The 18,262-nt window shown below is 36.9% G+C and overlaps 2 protein-coding genes across 2 annotated transcripts; both read left to right on the forward strand.

Annotated features, from left to right (window-relative positions):
- Window positions 1–646: 646 nt before the first annotated feature.
- On the forward strand, window positions 647–3,375 carry LOC149007620 (aspartyl protease family protein At5g10770-like). Its single transcript, XM_089165936.1, has 2 exons — window positions 647–879; window positions 1,957–3,375. The coding sequence occupies exons 1-2, from the start codon at window positions 702–704 to the stop codon at window positions 3,210–3,212; spliced, it is 1,434 nt and encodes a 477-aa protein (XP_089022062.1). The 5' UTR covers window positions 647–701; the 3' UTR covers window positions 3,213–3,375.
- Window positions 3,376–15,325: 11,950 nt separating this feature from the next.
- LOC149007621 (aspartyl protease family protein At5g10770-like) lies at window positions 15,326–17,492 on the forward strand. Its single transcript, XM_089165878.1, has 2 exons — window positions 15,326–15,571; window positions 16,124–17,492. Exons 1-2 carry the CDS (start codon window positions 15,388–15,390, stop codon window positions 17,374–17,376), a joined length of 1,437 nt encoding a protein of 478 aa, XP_089022004.1. The 5' UTR covers window positions 15,326–15,387; the 3' UTR covers window positions 17,377–17,492.
- Window positions 17,493–18,262: the final 770 nt, after the last annotated feature.

Genomic DNA, 18,262 nt, shown 5'->3' on the forward strand with positions numbered 1-18,262 from the left:
GTAAATCTTGAGATTAGCTTCAACTTTCAATTATCCAATTTTAAAACTATTAGGATAAATACCATTGAGTTCTTTTTAGACTTTTAGTCCCCCTTGTCACTTTTTCTCAATAATGATTTACTTGTTGATTTGAACAAAAAAGAAAACAAACCCCCCACTAACTGTGTATTCCAGTGACTCGTCAGTATGAATGCACAAACAATCATTCTATAACTGCCCGGTGGTTTAGAAAAGACTGACCACGAGTCAACAATACTTCTTAAATTCCTAAATTATATACTTAAAAGAGATTTTTTTTTAATTATTTATTGTTTTTTAATACTTCAATCAAATTAACTTTTTCCATGTATGATAAATATATATATATTGTTCATGATGATTTCCATATGGTTTCGGTATTAGATTGACCCCCTTAAGAAAATGAGACTCAAATCTAATATTAAATATTTAGTAAAGGAAATGAGAACTATGTCTCTTGTTTTCCATACTTTAGTTGATGGCTGAGAAGACTTGGAGCAATACAATTCAAAGTCTTCGTCTATAAAAATGGATTATTGCCCTGAAATTTCCACTAAGTAATATCATGTTTGTGGTCCTTCCTTTTATATATAGAACTACAAGGTTGGGTTAATACTGCAATAAACCATTGGATTGAGAGAGATAGTGAAATAGTCAGCTTGAGAAACCAATATCCATCATCCATGGCTGTTAACTACTCCTTCCTTTTCCTTCTTTCTTTGTTTTTCTTCTCTGCTTGTTCTTTACAGAAGCTAGATGCTTACAGATTCGAAGAAGTGACGGCAAATCATCAACTCCAGACTCATGTCATTTCCCTTAGTTCCTTCAAGCCAGCTAATGTTTGCTCTACTCTATCTAAAGGTGAGTTCTGTGCTTGTGATTCTGTATGTTTAGATTAGTTCCTTGATCTAACACTCAAGCCACCGGCCAACCGACCTACCAGTTCTTTGCTCCAAGAGATGGCTTGTCTACTCCTAACAGCAGAAAACTTGATTTCATTGCTAAAAAAGAAGAAAGAAAAAAAAAAACCCAGAAAGTTACTCATAAGGGTGTCAATTTTTAGACCAAATCAAACAGCCCGATGTGGCCCGAATCAAATCAAATCGTGGTTTATGAATCGAGTATGGCCTGAGGGATGATAAATTGAACCGTTTCAAGCTGGTTCAGTCCAATCCATTCACAGCCCATTAGATCGAATCGAATGGGCTGAACCATTATCTGAACCATTCCATTGTAAATGTCCAAATCATTATGACCTGTTATCATTGTGCTAGCTTTTTTTTTTTGGCCAAAAAAAAAATGATAGTTTTTATTAATTGTATTAAAATAATAGCTTTTATTATTTTCAAGTTGATATCTCAGTGTGTTATTTTTCTAAGATTCTGAATTTATCTTACTTTTTAAAGATACTAGATAGAGAGTCCAGATCAGCAACCCGTCAGGAGAGCACTCTGTGCTCCCCGACGACTTTTCACCACAAAACATGTGGGAACCACATGTTAAAAACAATAAAACATAAAAAGAAAAAAGAAAAAAGCATCATTCAACCCCTTTGGCCCCACATGTTTTGTGGTGGAAAAGCCATCCAGGAGCACAGAGTACTCCCGTGACGGGATGCTGATATGGATTCCTAGATACATTGTTTTATTTGGACCAAAGGGCAAGATGCAAGATCTATATAATTTTTAATTTGAAATAGGCTGTAATGGTTGGATACAAATTGATAATGATCTTAATGTTGATTCAACCGAATCTAAGCTGTTAGTCCAAACCATTAGTAATTTCGAACCAAAACTGTTATTTTGCAAATGGTCGATATTTGGAGTCGGTATTTTTTGCCTTAAAAACGTACTTTGAAGCCCATAGAAACCGCCCCGACACGGGAGTAATGATATCTCTTCTATATATTGATTGTGAGTTGCCTTTTTGTGCTTCTAGGTTCTGAAGTCTCAAGCGGGCCATTGATGCAAGTAGCTCACAGATATGGACCTTGCTCACCGTTAACGGAAGGGAAATCAAAAATCCCAAGTCTTCATGAGATTCTCATTAATGACGAAACCCGAGTCAAGTCAATCCAATCCAAAATCTCAAACAGTCAGACATCAGCCGTCTCAGATTCTACTGTGAAAATTCCTGCTAACTCATTAGATACAGGAGCCTTTGTTGTAAACATTGGATTTGGAACACCCAAGCAAAAGTTCACAGTAGTGTTTGACACAGGTAGTGATCTCACATGGATCCAATGCCTACCATGCTCTGCCAAACAGTGTTATTCACAACAAGATCCCTATTTCAACTCTGCTGCTTCTTCAACCTATTCCACCGTCAAATGTGGCTCAGCAGCATGCTCGCAACTGAGGGAATCTGGCTATGCACAGTCTTCTTGCACCACCAATTGCCTTTACGAGGTCTCATATGGTGACAATTCATATTCAGAAGGGGACTTTGTAACCGATACACTGACACTATCTTCTTCAGATACAATCCCTAATTTTGAATTTGGTTGTGGGCATAGCAACGGTGGCCTCTTTGGTACTGCAGATGGACTACTAGGTCTTGGCCGCGAAGAGATCTCCACGGTATCACAGACTGCTCAAAAGTATGGAAAGCTTTTCTCCTATTGTCTTCCATCATCAACTAGCTCCACTGGTTTTCTTGCATTCGGTAGCCAAGCGGGTTCTTCATCTTCTAATGCTCAGTACACTCCGCTACTTACAGACAAGATTAGCCCCTCGTTTTATTATCTACATATGACAGGAATAAGTGTTGGAGGGCAGAAGCTAGCAATCGCAGAATCAGTTTTTACTACTCCAGGAACCATTATAGACTCTGGAACTGAGATCACTCGATTGGCACCACCAGCTTATTCAGCTCTCAGCTCGGCATTTCGTCGAGCAATGTCTAAGTACCCTATGACACCACCACGTTCACTATTCGACACTTGCTATAACTTGTCTGCATATGGTACTGCAGATATACCGGCCATAGTATTGCATTTCAGTGGAGGTGCAGACTTGAATGTTGATAAATCTGGGATTATGGTCCAAGAAAGCTCAACTGTATATTGCTTGGCTTTTATATTAAGCAGACCAGCTTATGTGCAGATCATTGGGAATACGCAACAGCAAACATATGAGGTAGTTTACAATGTGGCAGGAGAGAAACTGGGATTTGGGTCTAAAGCTTGTAACTGATTAGAGGGCTAGCCTTTCAAAAGAAGGAAGTGAGAATCTGAACAAGGCAAAAAAAATTAGAAGCATAAGATGCGAATGTTTAAACTTTTTTGAAATAAAGGTGAAATTAAAGGTGTTTTCCCTTAAATGTCAAAAATTACTTATAACTCACCCTAATATTATTAGTTACTCACACTTAATAGAGTCAGTTATTTATTGAATAATTCAAATTTTGAAATACAAATAACAAAAATGTATAAACTATACCATCGCCATCAATCTCCTGTAATTATCCTCATATTCAACCTTTAAGTAGAATTGCTTCACCCATTTTCTTCGTGTACTTTGACATTTCAGAAAATTTCAGAGTAGTAGTTGACAAATTTCAAAGTGCTTGAGAATTTGTGAATGGGAGTTTCTTGGGTCTTCTTTCTTTCTCCCCCCCCCCCCCCCTTGCAACAAATTTCAGAAAAAGTAATGATGCCAAAACCTAACTTCCTTCTCTAATTTGTTCTTGATTCGTCTCTGTTAGAGGAACTTATTCACACGCAATCCAAGACCCAAACCGTGTTTTCTTTAGATAAAGATTAAAACAATGCTGAAAAGCCTCCAAGATCTTCTCACTAGTTTCTTCTTTTGATAAAATTTGTGGGCTTCTTCTTGATTACAACCTAAAAGCCATGTCTTTCCTCTCATTCCAATCAAAGTTATTTCTCTTCACGATCCTTTCTCTTTGCTTCTTCTCTTCCTCTCTCGGAAAGTTGGTAATAAGTATGCCCCTTCTTAGGACTCAGGACTCAGGCATCACCGTTTCGGTGTCTCTCTCTCGTTGTTCCACACTTCATCTCTAACACGAGGCCACCAGTTCTGAGCTCGGGTTTTATTTATTTATTTATTTATTTTGCTTGATTTTCAACCCCCCGGTGCTAGGGGGTAGTTTGGTCTGACAGTCCAAATGGCTAAACCTTGTGCTTGTCTAGCTGAGAAATCATCTTTATTGCTGCTGTTGTTCTTTCTATTGTTCTCCACCATTTTAGGCGGTGGAGCTGCATGAATAGAGAGGTGGGATCCAATCATTAAATTGGGGAAGAAAGAAGATTTGGTAGTAGAAGAGAAGCCAAATGGGATGAGAAGGGGAATCGTTGTTCTGGTTTTGGTTTCGGGAGCTAAAGGCACCAGGTATTAGGCTCTTTTTGACATCAATTATCATTCCCTATTATGCCTATCTAAAATAAATGAGTGCAAGAATTCATATTTGGACAAAAATGAAAAACACTTTGGTGACTTTTATCAAGAATAAATTATGGAATGAAAAATAAGTTTGGTGTCTCAAATGAATAATTGTTAAAAAATGATAATAAAAATTGACAACAAAAAAGCCCAATTAATCAATTAATAATAATTAATATTTTTGGTAAAAAGAAATATTAACAATTAGTTAATTATAAGAAAAAAGTATCAAACAGAAGGCATTTGGTGCGGCCTTAATCCATCTTGAAGATTAGATCCAAGCCAGGATTGGAGATCTATAATCTTAAATTGTTGATTTCTTTGACATTTTCGCCAAAATGAGAATTTGTGCCATCTACCCGCAATCTGGAAGGTATGTTGTGCCATGTCAACATCTTCAAGTTTTTTCAAACCTTTTCACCTAACCTCCATTAATAACAAATGCATGTAATTGTTGACGGGTGTATCATGAACAACTGCGTCTCCAGAGTTTAAAACTAAAGCTCGGTGTCTCCAAAGCATTGGCACAAGAGAAGATGAAAGGTGCAAAGCTTAATTGATCCAAAGTGCAATCCCTTATTGATCCCTTCATGACAAGGCATCTCTATGTGAATTATACCTCTACCAACAGTCATCCACAAAGAACGTAGCACTAGATAACCATGAAGAATCACAAATGGATCAAATAAAGAGAACTCAAATCGTATTTAAACAACATTCATATATGTACATCACCAGTTCTAATCGTACCTTTATTTCCTCCAAAATCCTGATGAGTGAAAGCTCCTTCAATCATGAACCACCACAAATTCAATTACTCAAAACTCAAAACTCAATAAAAATAGATAATTTCAGAAAATGAATTTATAACCAAGAAAAATAAAAACTAACTGGCAGTATTTATAAAACCAAATGAAATAAAGCATACAAAATGCCTTCTACTCTGAAGGATTGGTTTGCTCACTCTTAGTATGCTTAGTTGGTATGTGTTGGAGAGAACTAGCCAGTATTTATAAAATCAAAGGAAATAAAGCACTGAAACTGTTTCTTGTACCATGGCAAGATCGATTTCGAGAACAAGAACAAAGCCCTGCAACAGCAGAAATTGGAGTGTTTGGTTTAGAAGTCGAGGAAGAGCAAGAGCAAGGTTAATGATGAGAAAGATGGGAATATGGTTCAGTGGGGAAGGTTTAATACAACTCTTGCTTTTCTATAGTTAAGACAATTATTTTCTTCTCTAGTGCCCAATACGGAAAGCTAGAGCATTCATTAATAGCTACTGGAGGAACTTATTTTGAGATACATATACACATAATGTAAAATCCAGCCCTAACCTTGACCCGAAAACCCTATTATTTGTAGGTCTGAAGACCCGAAGTGAAGGAAGAAGGCAATTATGGGCCATCTCAGTAGAAGACAAGGTGTTTGACCCAGAACCCATGGAGATTGATGATGGTGCTCCATACTTGGAAACTTTGGCAATGTTTGAGAAGAAACTGCACCTTAATGAAGAAGAGATTAGTTGATGGACCTAAAGCCTAGTTGGACATGTTTTGAAAGCATTCCTATATGCTAGGTGAGTCATTTGTTGAGTTGGGAGAAGCCCACTTGAATTTGAAGAGGACTGGGCGTTGATTTCCTTGTTTGGCTTTGCTAACAAAGCTTGGTCGACTGCCTAGTCGATTGGGCCATCGACCAAGTTCTTGACTGAATTAATGTAGATCTTTTGTTTAGGGTTTTTTATGTTCTATTTAATAGAACTTCTTGTTTCTTAGCCTTTTTTGTTTCTAAAACTTCTAGAGAACGTGGGAAGCCTCTCTCAAAGCCTCTCCTTGGTGTTGTTGAAGGACTCTTGCAAAATCTCAAGTTCTTCATCTCTTGTTCATCTTCAAGGTTAGTAATCTCTTAACTTTCTTTTGATTCACTCTTGGATTGATCTAATCCTACTGCTGTGATTATGAAGATGGTATTGCAACCTTGCAAACACCTCTTCTACAATCTCCATTATTGAGAATGAATCTCCATTCATTCCAATGATGCTATGATCTTCATGCTTGATTCTTAGCCATGATTATTTGATATCTTCATGAAACCATGATAATTCCATTAATTTGATTTCTCTAGCATATTAGATCTGATTTCATGTTAGTATTCATCTTTGAACCATTGCTAATGATCCTTTAAAGTGAAACCTTGTTCTCTCTAATTTCTCCTTTGAATCCATGGTTGTTTTCATTGAAAACCATGTTTTTTTTTTATCAAATTAGAAAGTCATGATTTTGATCATTGTTTCGTGTTTAATCCATGCTAGTTAGTCTTAGATTATTGTTCCTAATGTTCTTTGAAATTTCGGAGTGTTTTCAATCTTGGAAGATGAGTTTCGGATGAAAATTCTCAATTTAGCTGTATATTGTTCACCTGGTCGACTAGACCAAGCTGCCAGGCAGGACAACAATGGTTTTCTTTGTCCGATTTGATCCATTTGACCTCCAATCTTCAAGGGCTTTTTCCTAATGATGTATCTATGCTTGTTTAGGGTTTATTTGTTAACTTTGGACCTGATCTCTTGTTCCTTCGGATTTTCTTCGAATCTAATTAAGGTAAGGACAATTGTTTCCATATTAACAAAGAATTCGTGAATCTTAGTTTCTAGTTTGGGAATTTCATAGATTCTTTCTTATTCTTCTATTTTCTTAATATGATATTACTGTTGTATGTACTTCAAGTACAGTAGGACTTTATTTATGTAGTCTTCATATTACTTTGATCATGTATGGATACTTATTCTTGAATTTATATATTTGATTGATCGTTTTTATGTGATATCTTTCAATATGTTGGAATATCAGTTGTGTATGTTACACTGAATTGGGAATGTGATTGTTTAGGTATAATTTGGGATTGGGGAATGTTCTTTTGACATTTATGTCCTTGGACATCAGTGGAAGTGGTATGGGACATTTTCGATGGTGCCTTTTGACTCTTTCCCGGATTATTGTTTGTCATACCTAAGGCTTGTCTAGTAATGTTTGGCTAAGATGTCCCTGTTATATCAAACCCGATTCAGAAGGGTATTGAGACCAAGTAACCTGTGGTAGCAATGTGAGAGGACATGGATCACATTGTGGGGGCCATTTATTGGTAGGGTCGCAAGTAGTAGACTTGGGCTCATGGGTGCTCAAGACCAGTGTGACATCCGTGAGAGGACATGAGAGCTTCCCGTTTATTATTTGTGGATGACCAATTGGGTTGATGAGTCCGTAGTCCGAGTTGGTTGTAGCCATAGGATATGCTAACTCTACTAAGAAGGATATCAGAAAGGATCCCGAGAGAGGAGGAATGGAAGTATCTAACTCTGACTTGATATAACCAAGTAAATGAATTGCATTTGGTTAGGTTTTACCTTGACATGCGCCAATACTTAGACCAATGTTGATGTGAGAGAGCGGTGATTTAAACCCCAGCCAAGGAATGTCCGAGAGGGATGCAGGACCAATTACCACCGGAGAACCCAAGATACCCAGATGGTTGAGGGAGAGTGATTTGAGATCTACCCAAAGAAGTATGGTGCTATGACTTAAAGCATGTTTGCCAATAGAGACCAGCATACATAGAGTTAGATTTATACATGTATTGTCTATTTCATATCATATTGCATCTGCTATGTTCTGGTATCATGTTATTTATGTTGCTATGGCATAACTTGCCTTGTTGAGTTCTTTTGAACTCACTCCTTTTTGCAAATATCTTTGTTAGACTATCCTGCAGGTACTGACAACTATGAAGGCTAGTACTATGAAGCACAAATCGATGACGCATACTACTCCCAAACTGGTAGCTACGGTGACTACGAAAGTGAAGAATTCATGGGTGAAGACATATCGCGTTAGGATTAGTTGCAATCATGTGCTAGTTACTCGCTATTTGGATTCTGAGACTTTTACTTTTAGAAGTTGTATATATAAATTAGAAGAGACCTTAGTTTAGTTTGATTTACTTCTTTCTTTCCTTTCATTTTGGGAACCAGTTGTAATCTTTTCTTTTAGTTTCGAGCTACATTCCGCTATGTTATGTGGAGTGATTTTTCACACACTCTACATGTGATTATTCTACATTGATTATTATATTGGTAATGTTCTTTCCACACTCTGATTTTATTGTATTTCTCTTCATCTTATCTTGATCTCTTTGTTTATGTAATGTTACATTGATTATACCTTGTTTATGATTATGTTATTGTAAATTTGGGAGGTTGTGGTTTTCTCGATACATGATCTTCGGGTTTGTGGATCACACACTTGGATATGCCAGGTAGGGTACTGGTTAGGTGGATGTGACAAAGTGGTATCAGAGCCCATAGTCCAAGAAAACCCTAACCATAGGTAACAATAATCGAACATTCTTAAATCGTAGAACCAAAAGTGACTTAAGTATTCTTAGATGTGAATAATAAATAACTTGGACTAGAAACTTAATTAATGAAGCATAATGTGTTTGTTGAATAATACACAATAATTATGATTTAACAAACATCACTTAATGCAATAAAAGAAAAGCATAATACACAATAATAAAGTGAAACAAAAAAGTGAGGGTACTTTTTGGTACTAGTGAAAGAGGTAGGTTCAAGTTGGTCATCATCGAGGTAGATGTAGGAAGGGCTCTAGGGAGAGGTAGGCTTTAGAGCGAGTAACCATGGGGTGAGTGTTAAGAGAAGATCCTAGAGGAGGTGGGTGAGGAGATGGAGGGTGAGGATCGTAAGGGAGATCAATGATGAGATCCATAGAAAGAGAAGAGGATAAGGATGAGGTGGAGTCGTGGGGCCCAAGGGAGGATTCAAGTTTGAGAGAGTGAGGGGATATGTGGAGCTCAAGGGAGGCAGGATTTAGCCAAGAGTGGGGAAGGGGGTGGTGGGACCATAGGTGGAGGAGGTGAAGTAGGGGTAGGGAACATAGGAGGAGGACCAAAGAGAGAGGTTAAAGGTGGTTGAGATTGATGGGTAACCTCATTGGGTGATTGATGGTGAAAGGGAATCTGCTTTTCATCAAAAATAACGTGGCGGAAAATTACAAGTTTACTTGTCTGAGGATTAAAGCAACGATAATCATCATGGCAAGGACTATACCCATAAAAGACATGCATGCTAAATCGAAACTCTAGCTTATGTTTGTCGTAAGGGCGAAGGTAAGGATAGCAAACACAACAAAGCAGAATGTCAAAGTTTGGAGTGCCATTGGGAGACGGAAGCTTGTTCACCAACAAAAGCCTATGGAGAAAAGTCGCTCAAGTGCATCTGGTAAAGCCCATTCCTAACAGTTCCCTAGAGACGAAAATTCCCTGTTGCTCGATCCTTCACATAGAACATATCATGATGAAACTCAAAAATGACATTATTATAACGAGTAAACTAGGAAATTTATAATAAATCATTCTGAATGGAAGAATATGAAGAATTTTATTTAGAAAAATGGGAGAATGCTTTGTAGGAATAGAAAAGTTACCCGTGTCAATGATTGGCAAGCCTGCACCATTACCAACCAATACATGATTTGAACTAGTGTAAGGGTGAGCAGTTCAAGGTTGTTAAGGGCATTGGTGATGTGATCTGTAGCCCTAGAGTCAGGATGCCAAGTTGTGTCTGCAATAATTCCTCTAGAAAGTTCAAAAACATGCATAGAAGGGGAGAGCATTGGTCCTACCTTGAATAGTATGATTTTAACATTGATAGCAATCACGAGCTTTATGGCTGTGACGATCACAAATTTAACAAATAATGAGAGACAGCTGTTGTTGTTTGTAACCACCTGTAAAGGGTGAATGTGGAGGGGCAAGAAGTAGAGTATAATAGCCAGAAGATCGCCCACGAAAAGGTCTACCTCTGTTGTTTGATTGACCTCAAATGGGAGGGCAATAATGGAGAGCATTGCCTGTCTCAAAGAGTTTAGCCAAAGGGGAAGAGGAGTCATAAGCTAAGTCATCCTTAAGAGGAATTTCTTGAGTGAATAACATGCCTTTTAACTCGTCAAAAGTGACAGGAAATCCACAAGCGGTTACAAAAGTAACAAAGGCCGAATAATTAGGGCCTAAACCATTGAGAACATGCAAACAAATGTCATCATCTGAAACAGTCTTACTAGCAGCCGCAAGTTAATCAGTAGTGTGCTTAATGCAGAGAAGGTAGTCATGGATAGTATTGTTACCTCGTTTCATGTTTTGTAACTGAAGACGAAGTTGCATAGTCTTTGCTGTAGATGGTGTTTTATATGTAGTTTCAAGATGATGCTAGACTGCTCTAGTAGTAGAACAACCAACAACTTGAGCATGTACAGATTCTGTGAGCAAGGCAACAAGCCAACACATGACAAGTTGGTCATGACGAATCCACTAATTATAAGCAGGATTTGGTATGCATACAAGGACGAAATCTTCTTCAATGGTGATACTTGCAAGATGGCATATTGAGGAGCCATCCACAAAATGAAACAAGCCATAAGTCTTCAAAAGAGGAACAATTTGTGACCTCCATAGTAAGTAGTTGTTGTCCGTGAGCTTAATGTCCAATAGATTGTTGAGGGGGGAAGTGAAGTAGGGCGGGAAGAAAGAACTTGGTGCTCTGATACCACGCTAGAATTGTGGAATTGAGAAAGAGAGAGAGAGAGAGAGAGAGAGAGAGAGAGAGAGAGAGAGAGAGAGAGAGAGAGAGAGAGAGAGAGAGAGAGAGAGAGAGAGAGAGAGAGAGAGAGAGATCAACCTACGTCCACAAGAAAATTTAAGATATTTTCACTATGTTCAGAGTTCTGTACATGGCTCCTTATATGTAGAGTCCTTGTTCATCAGTGTTCTATGACTCTTATAATTAATTGTGATCATCTGGATTCCCTGAATTACAGTGTTTGGAATTTCATGAAGATTAGTGTTTTAGATTACATAAAATATTGACCAAGATTTTATAGAAACTGCAATCTGTATCAAACTCTTCTTTGGATTAGTTAGAGTTCTTGTGAGTATCATTTGTAGAGACTTTTTTGAGTGTAATGGCTGGAATTTGATCAACTATGAAAGTTTTAGAACCAACCCTAGCCACATAAGCTTGAGATGGAGTGGCTGCTAGGGTTTTGGTTAGTTTTCTAGAAATATCCCTAATACTACTTTTGCAATCCCAAGCCCAGCCCTATATGTTCTAATATGAGCCCATTCCCGCCTTGGCCCTAATCCCAGGGCCAAGCCAAGCCCATTACTGCCCTAATTGGCCCTAATTGGGCCGACTCAGGATGGGTTGGCCCTGATTAGCCCTGGTCCTAACCTTGACCCTGACCCTCATGTCTCTGGCCCTGACCCTGATTAGCCTTGTCCCTAGCCCTGATTGACCCTATCTTGGCCCTAGCCTTAATTGGTCCTATCCTTGGATCTAAAATATTAAATGTAAATTCATAAATAATAATAATAATAATAGAAGTATCATAAGTAAACTAAAAATAAAATTCATAGAAATATAAGATGATTCAAGCTCATGCAAAATGATAAAATAGACAATAAGTTGACAATGTTGCTTTAAACATAAATAAATTCAAACTCCATAATTCTATATTGATTATTGAGCTCTGAAAGTCTCCCATTGCTTTGATGATGGAAATTGAAAACCTCTCCCCTTACTTTGGTGATGGAAATTGAAAACCCTTATATATAGAAATATATATATATATATATATATATATATATATATATATATATATATATATATATATATATATATATATATATATATATATATATATATATTCAAAACTTTGTTAACAAGTAAATTAACGATAATTAAGTATTGACATTTTTTCGTAGTTAAAGAAAATTATAGTTTAGTTACAAACATAGCTATCTGTCCTTAATAAGATTTTTTTTTTCTTCCAGAAATATCATATTGGAGGCAAAAGAAAAATGTCAATATTCATGATGAGAAGTTGGGGTGTAGATTTATTAGATATTAATTCTCTATATACTAGATTTTATTATTTATAATATATTATCTTGCCTTAGTCCAAAAAAAGAAAGTCAATTCTTTTTTTGAACTAAAAATGACTTAATTCAAAAAATAAAAATTATCTTAAAAATAATATAAAGAGTGAACTCATTATCTAATATGATCAAAATGACTGAATGTCAAAGTCGAGACTTATAATTATATCAATGTTAATATGAAAATTAGGGTAACAATCTAATACATGATCAGGGTCAAATTAACATTAAGACTAGAGCCAAAATTATGGTCAAGATCAGGCCAAAATCAGATGGATGCTTACTACATTGGTAATGAAGATATAATATATTTTTATTAATTTTTTACAAAACATGATCATATTTTTAAATTTTGACACGTGTCAAATATTCACCCATATAGATTATAATTAATTCCTCTCCATATGGGTGGAGGGTCAAGACTCAAATCAGGGCCAAAATCATGGGCCTAGATCAAGGCCAAGATCAGGGCCAAGATCGGGGCTAGAATTAGGGTTAGGATCAGGGCCAGGATCATGGTCAAAATTAGGGCCAAAATTAGGGCCAGAATCAAGGCCAAGATCAGGGCCAAAATCAGGGAAGGGCCAGGATGGGCTTGGCAGGCCAGAGTGTAATCCCAAGGGTGGTGGCCCTATTTTAGGGCAATAATATTTTAGCCCTAACCCGCCCTTAAGGCAAAAATCTTTAGCCCAAGCCTTATCTGGGCTCAGGGCGAGCTTAAGGCGGGTTAGGGCTGCCAGGGCCAAACTTGCACCCCTAAATTACTACTCCCAACTTGGTATTTTCATAAACACTTGGCTGGTTTTGATCTTGACTCAGTGACTCACTGGTGCGTGATTTTGGAAAATAACTAATTTGCCGCCCCAAGGATAGACTTTAGAGCAGACCACGAGCTACCAGTGAACGAGTCAAAGCAGCGTGACTTCCATTACTCATATCCATCCGTCGATGGAAACAATGTTAGCTTTTAATATTAGTCAAGAAGCGTGTTCTCAATAATGACTTCCATAGAACCCCATCAGCTCTCAAAGAAGATGAATCAATCACGCATCTAATCTCTCCCATGTTTTCAAGTTCAAAGTAAACCAACGTACCCAGAGGCAACTGCAAAGATTTCACCAACTCAGCAAAATCAACTTGTAAACCTAAAACGCCAAAACTAGAGACAATTACAAGGCCAGCATTAGAGTTGAAATGTCGATGCATTTAACTAGGAAACTTCCATCATTGGAAGTGTGAGAAACACTTCAGATTTCTAGTCTGAATCCTCTAATGCAGGTTGAGGATTGTATTTTTCTCTTATATCTTTATAACATATTTAGAAAAGATTCATGGGTGCCCTAATTGTGTTCCTTTTAATGTTAGTTATTATATTTTCAAATATTGCACAGAAAAAACTTCGAGGGGTGGCTCAATTGGTAAAAGACCAACACTTCCATGGAGGGAGTTAGAGCTCAAATCTCCTCAAAGCCAGAGGTGAAGCTCTGCCTATATTAATTATAAAATCTCCTCTGAGGATGTAGTCAAAGTGTGCGCATACGTTTAGTCCGGATGAACCTCATATCCCAAATATATATATATATATATATATATATATATATATTATATATATATATATATATATATATATATATATATATATATATATATATATATATATATATATATATATATATATATATATATATATATATATATATATATATATATATATAAAGCATAGAAAAGAGTAAACATGCATGGCATATAGTCGCGTACATTGAATGATTGGAAATACGATCATTGTTATGCATGGTTGTGCGCCAATTTCCTCCCATCAATTTTATTAAAAAATAATAAAAGATAAGGACACTATTGCCCCTATAGTATAATTAAATTATGATCTTGTCTATTGCATTTTTTTAATATTACTTATCAAACCTTGTTCGTTAAGAACGGTTTGTAACTAATAGTTCTTGTAGGCCTCAACAATAAGGGTGAAGTGATAATATAAATAAAAGATTTTTTGCATGAATACTTGAATTTAAAGAAGGATAAAATGCTCTTTGTATACTAATATTTGACAGTCACTTAACATGCTTTGAAATAAGAGGACAATGAGATTACCCAAAAAAAAAAAGAAAAGAAAATGAGAGGACAATGATAATTTTATAAAGTATAGGATCTGGTATATAATTTCATTAAAATACAAAAGATGTCAATTAAAAACTAATATACAATAATATATAAGGGTTATTAAACCTTCTAACAGGTTCAACATATGCTGCAAAGAAATCGCCAACTAAAAGCTCTAAAAGCTCCAGGATAAATAAATAAATAAATAAAATAGTCGTCAATAAATTCTAAAAGCTTAAGAGTGGAAAATTTTCCTCGAGTTCCATTCCCTGTGAGGGGCCTTCGAGATATTATAGCTATCCTCAATGAACAAATCATTTGAAGATGATCATTTAATAGCAAGAGCATGAAAGATTGAACATTTCTTATCACAATTCTTCTTCGCAGCAGAAGTATTTACCAGTTCTCAAGGAAAATATGTTGCCAAACTGATACTCCAAGTAATCCAATTGAAAAGTCTTTCTTCAATTAATTGGATGCAAAATTCTTCTGGTTTTGAGTGACCATTAGGAAAACCGAGCAATTACAATGTCTCATTAGGGTGACCCAAAGTCGTTCAAAGCTGGTCGTGTTTCATAGTTTCTAGACGCCACCAGTATGTGAAGGCACTCAAATGAGGACTAATTTTCTTAGTTTCCACAAGTTGATGAAAACCCAAGTCTTTGTAGGAAAAAACGTAGTTTCCCTGACCTTTCAACAAAAATTTATGACGACCAGATCGTTTTCCCCTCTTTATAAAGAGACGTAGCTTGAAGTTTGGGATAGCATAGCAGGTAACCGCAGGGTTGAAGGAGAGTGGAATACTATAATCAGCTTGAGAGAAAGCAATACCCATTCATCTATGGCCATTTACTTCTCCTTTGTTAACCTTCTCTTAACTTTTCTTCTCTTTTCTAGTGGTTCTTTGGAGAAAGTTGATGCCTATAAATTCGAACAAATGACAGCAAATGTTCAACTCATGAATACTCATCTTATTTCACTTAGCTCCTTCATCCCATCTGATGTTTGTTCTACTACTGCTAAAGGTGAGATCTCTATTAACTCCATCTGTTTATGTCATTATGTGTAGGTGATTTTTCCCCATTAATCTTCTACTGGAAATAGATTTCATTTGATAAGACAAACACATGCATGTAAATAAGAGAAATGTGTTTTCGTTGTGACCCCAAATTCTGGAATTCGATTTCAAACATGGTTCTGCATATAGATCTCACAAATCAGGTTATTCAGGTCACTCAGGCATGGTATGATGACCAACCTAATTGGTCAACCCTTTCATCTAATTAAATTCTATAAATGTGTACCCTATATTTTCTTATTAGGTCATTGTACGGAAATTCAAAATTTTCGCATTTGGGTTTTGGGTGAGAGTTTTTAATGCCAAACAATTTGTTGAGAGATCTCTCCATTGTAATTTTCTTCCTACGTAATGAAAGTTCTTCTTTATCCGTGGATATAACATACCTCATTGTGTGTGAACAATATTAAATATTTGTGTTCCTATGATTTTTTTTCCTTTTTTTTTTTTTTCTGATTTATCAGATGGTGTGTTCTCTCGTGTGTTTATGTGCTTTCAGGTTCGGAAGTCTCAAGCAAGCCAATAATGCGGGTGTCCCACAAAAATGGGCCTTGTTCATCATTGAAGGAAGGGAAAGCAAAATTTCCTAGTCTTCACCAGATTCTCATTGACGACCAAGCCCGAGTCAAGTCAATCCATGCTAAAATCTCCAACCAACAGTCATCAACTGTCTCTGACTCTACCGTAAATCTTCCTGCTAGCTCTGGCGATTCGCTTGAAGTTGGAAATTACGTTGTCGACATCGGATTTGGAACACCTGAGCAAACTTCCACAGTAATTTTTGATACAGGTAGTGATCTCACATGGATCCAATGCCTCCCATGCTCTGGCAAATGTTCTTCTCATCACTACTTCAACTCTTCTGCTTCCTCCACTTTCTCCAACATCCCATGTAGCTCTGCAGCATGTTCACAACTGAGTGCATCAGGTTATGCACAATCATCCTGCACCACCAATTGCCTTTACCAAGCCACATATGGTGACAGATCCTACACTCAAGGAAATTTCGTGACTGATACACTAACACTGTCTTCTGATACTTTCCCCAAATTTGAATTTGGATGTAGCCAGAACAAAAGTGGTTTTGGTACTACAGATGGACTTCTAGGCCTCGGCCGTGAGCAGATCTCCACGGTATCACAGACGGCTCAGAAGTATGGAAAGCTTTTCTCCTATTGTCTTCCATCATCAACTAGCTCCACTGGCTTTCTTGCATTTGGTAGTCAAGCTGGATCATCTTCTTCTAATGCTCAGTATACTTCACTCCTAACGGATTCGAACTATCCCACTTTCTATTTCCTGAATATGACGGGAATAAATGTTGGAGGCCAGAAGCTCGCCATTGCAGAATCCGTTTTTACAACTGCAGGAACAGTTATAGATTCTGGAACTGTAATCACTCGTTTGGCACCAGATGCCTATTCAGCTCTTAGATCTGCATTTCGTCAAGCAATGTCCAAGTACCCAACTGCACCACCATATTCATTATTGGACACCTGCTACAACTTGTCTGGATACACTACGGTAGATGTTCCAACCATAGAAATCCTCTTCAGTGGAAGTGCTGACTTGAATGTTGATCAGTCAGGGATTCTATATAAACTAAGCTCAACTCAATATTGCTTAGCTTTTGCTGGGAACACTAGTCCAAGAACTATACAGGTCCTTGGAAATACGCAACAAAAGACATATGAGGTGGTTTATAACGTGGCAGGAAACAAGCTAGGGTTTGGCTCTGGAGCTTGTACTTGATGAGATCCAACCCTTCCTCATATAAATGTAATAGAAAGATATGAGAAGAAGCCAAGATAAAAAATAAATAAAGGCTTAAAAATTCTATACTATAACTTTGTGTTTTCCCACTTCTATATATTTGCACCTATAAAAATATAGCAATTACAAATTTCAGGTGATCTAAGCTAATTGTAAGTATTTGATTATTGAGCTTTATTGATAAAAAGGTGCGGCATGCATGGATTTTGAACTGGAAGGTTCGAGGAGCTAGGGAATGGAAAATGTTTCTCAAAATCTTGGAAGAATATTTTGTGAGCAATGTAGGTGTGTGGTGTAGGTGCACTGAGAAAAAGAATGGAGAGCAAGTCACATACAGACCTCGAAGAATTGAAATAGGAGTTATCATCTAGGTTATAGTCTAGTATACATGAATGGTGCCTTGCTTCTGTAAGAATGGCAGTAAACTAACTCCAATAACTCAATGGACAGTTTGCTCCAAATTTCTACTAGGTGTCAAGTTAATGTCTAAAGTGTTAAGCACCCTTTTTTTTATTTGCCAACGAAGTTCCTTTCGTGTAAAGTATGGACCCACTTTACTTCTTCAAAATGTTGCTTGAGCTCCTTAATATCACAAAGGATATGTTTAGTCATCCATGGGATCTCCTGTTGGATGAGCTGAGTATTGAGCAGATCAATTAGAAGAAGATTATCTCCTTCGATGGTGATTTTAGGAAGATTGAATTTGCTGTCGAATGGAAGATGTTAAGCACCCCCAACAGCTACTTGTTTGAAACTAAGTCTTCTTAGGGCACATTTGTTGTTGTTGGTGAATAGTTATATATATAATGATATGTTATGGTCATTACGGTTCAAGCCACCAAATTGGAGCGGACCATTCGTTTCA

Source organism: Hakea prostrata, chromosome 8 (assembly GCF_041222555.1).
Source record: "Hakea prostrata isolate BN-2017 chromosome 8, UWA_Hpros_2, whole genome shotgun sequence".
NCBI classification, from domain to species: domain Eukaryota; kingdom Viridiplantae; phylum Streptophyta; class Magnoliopsida; order Proteales; family Proteaceae; genus Hakea; species Hakea prostrata.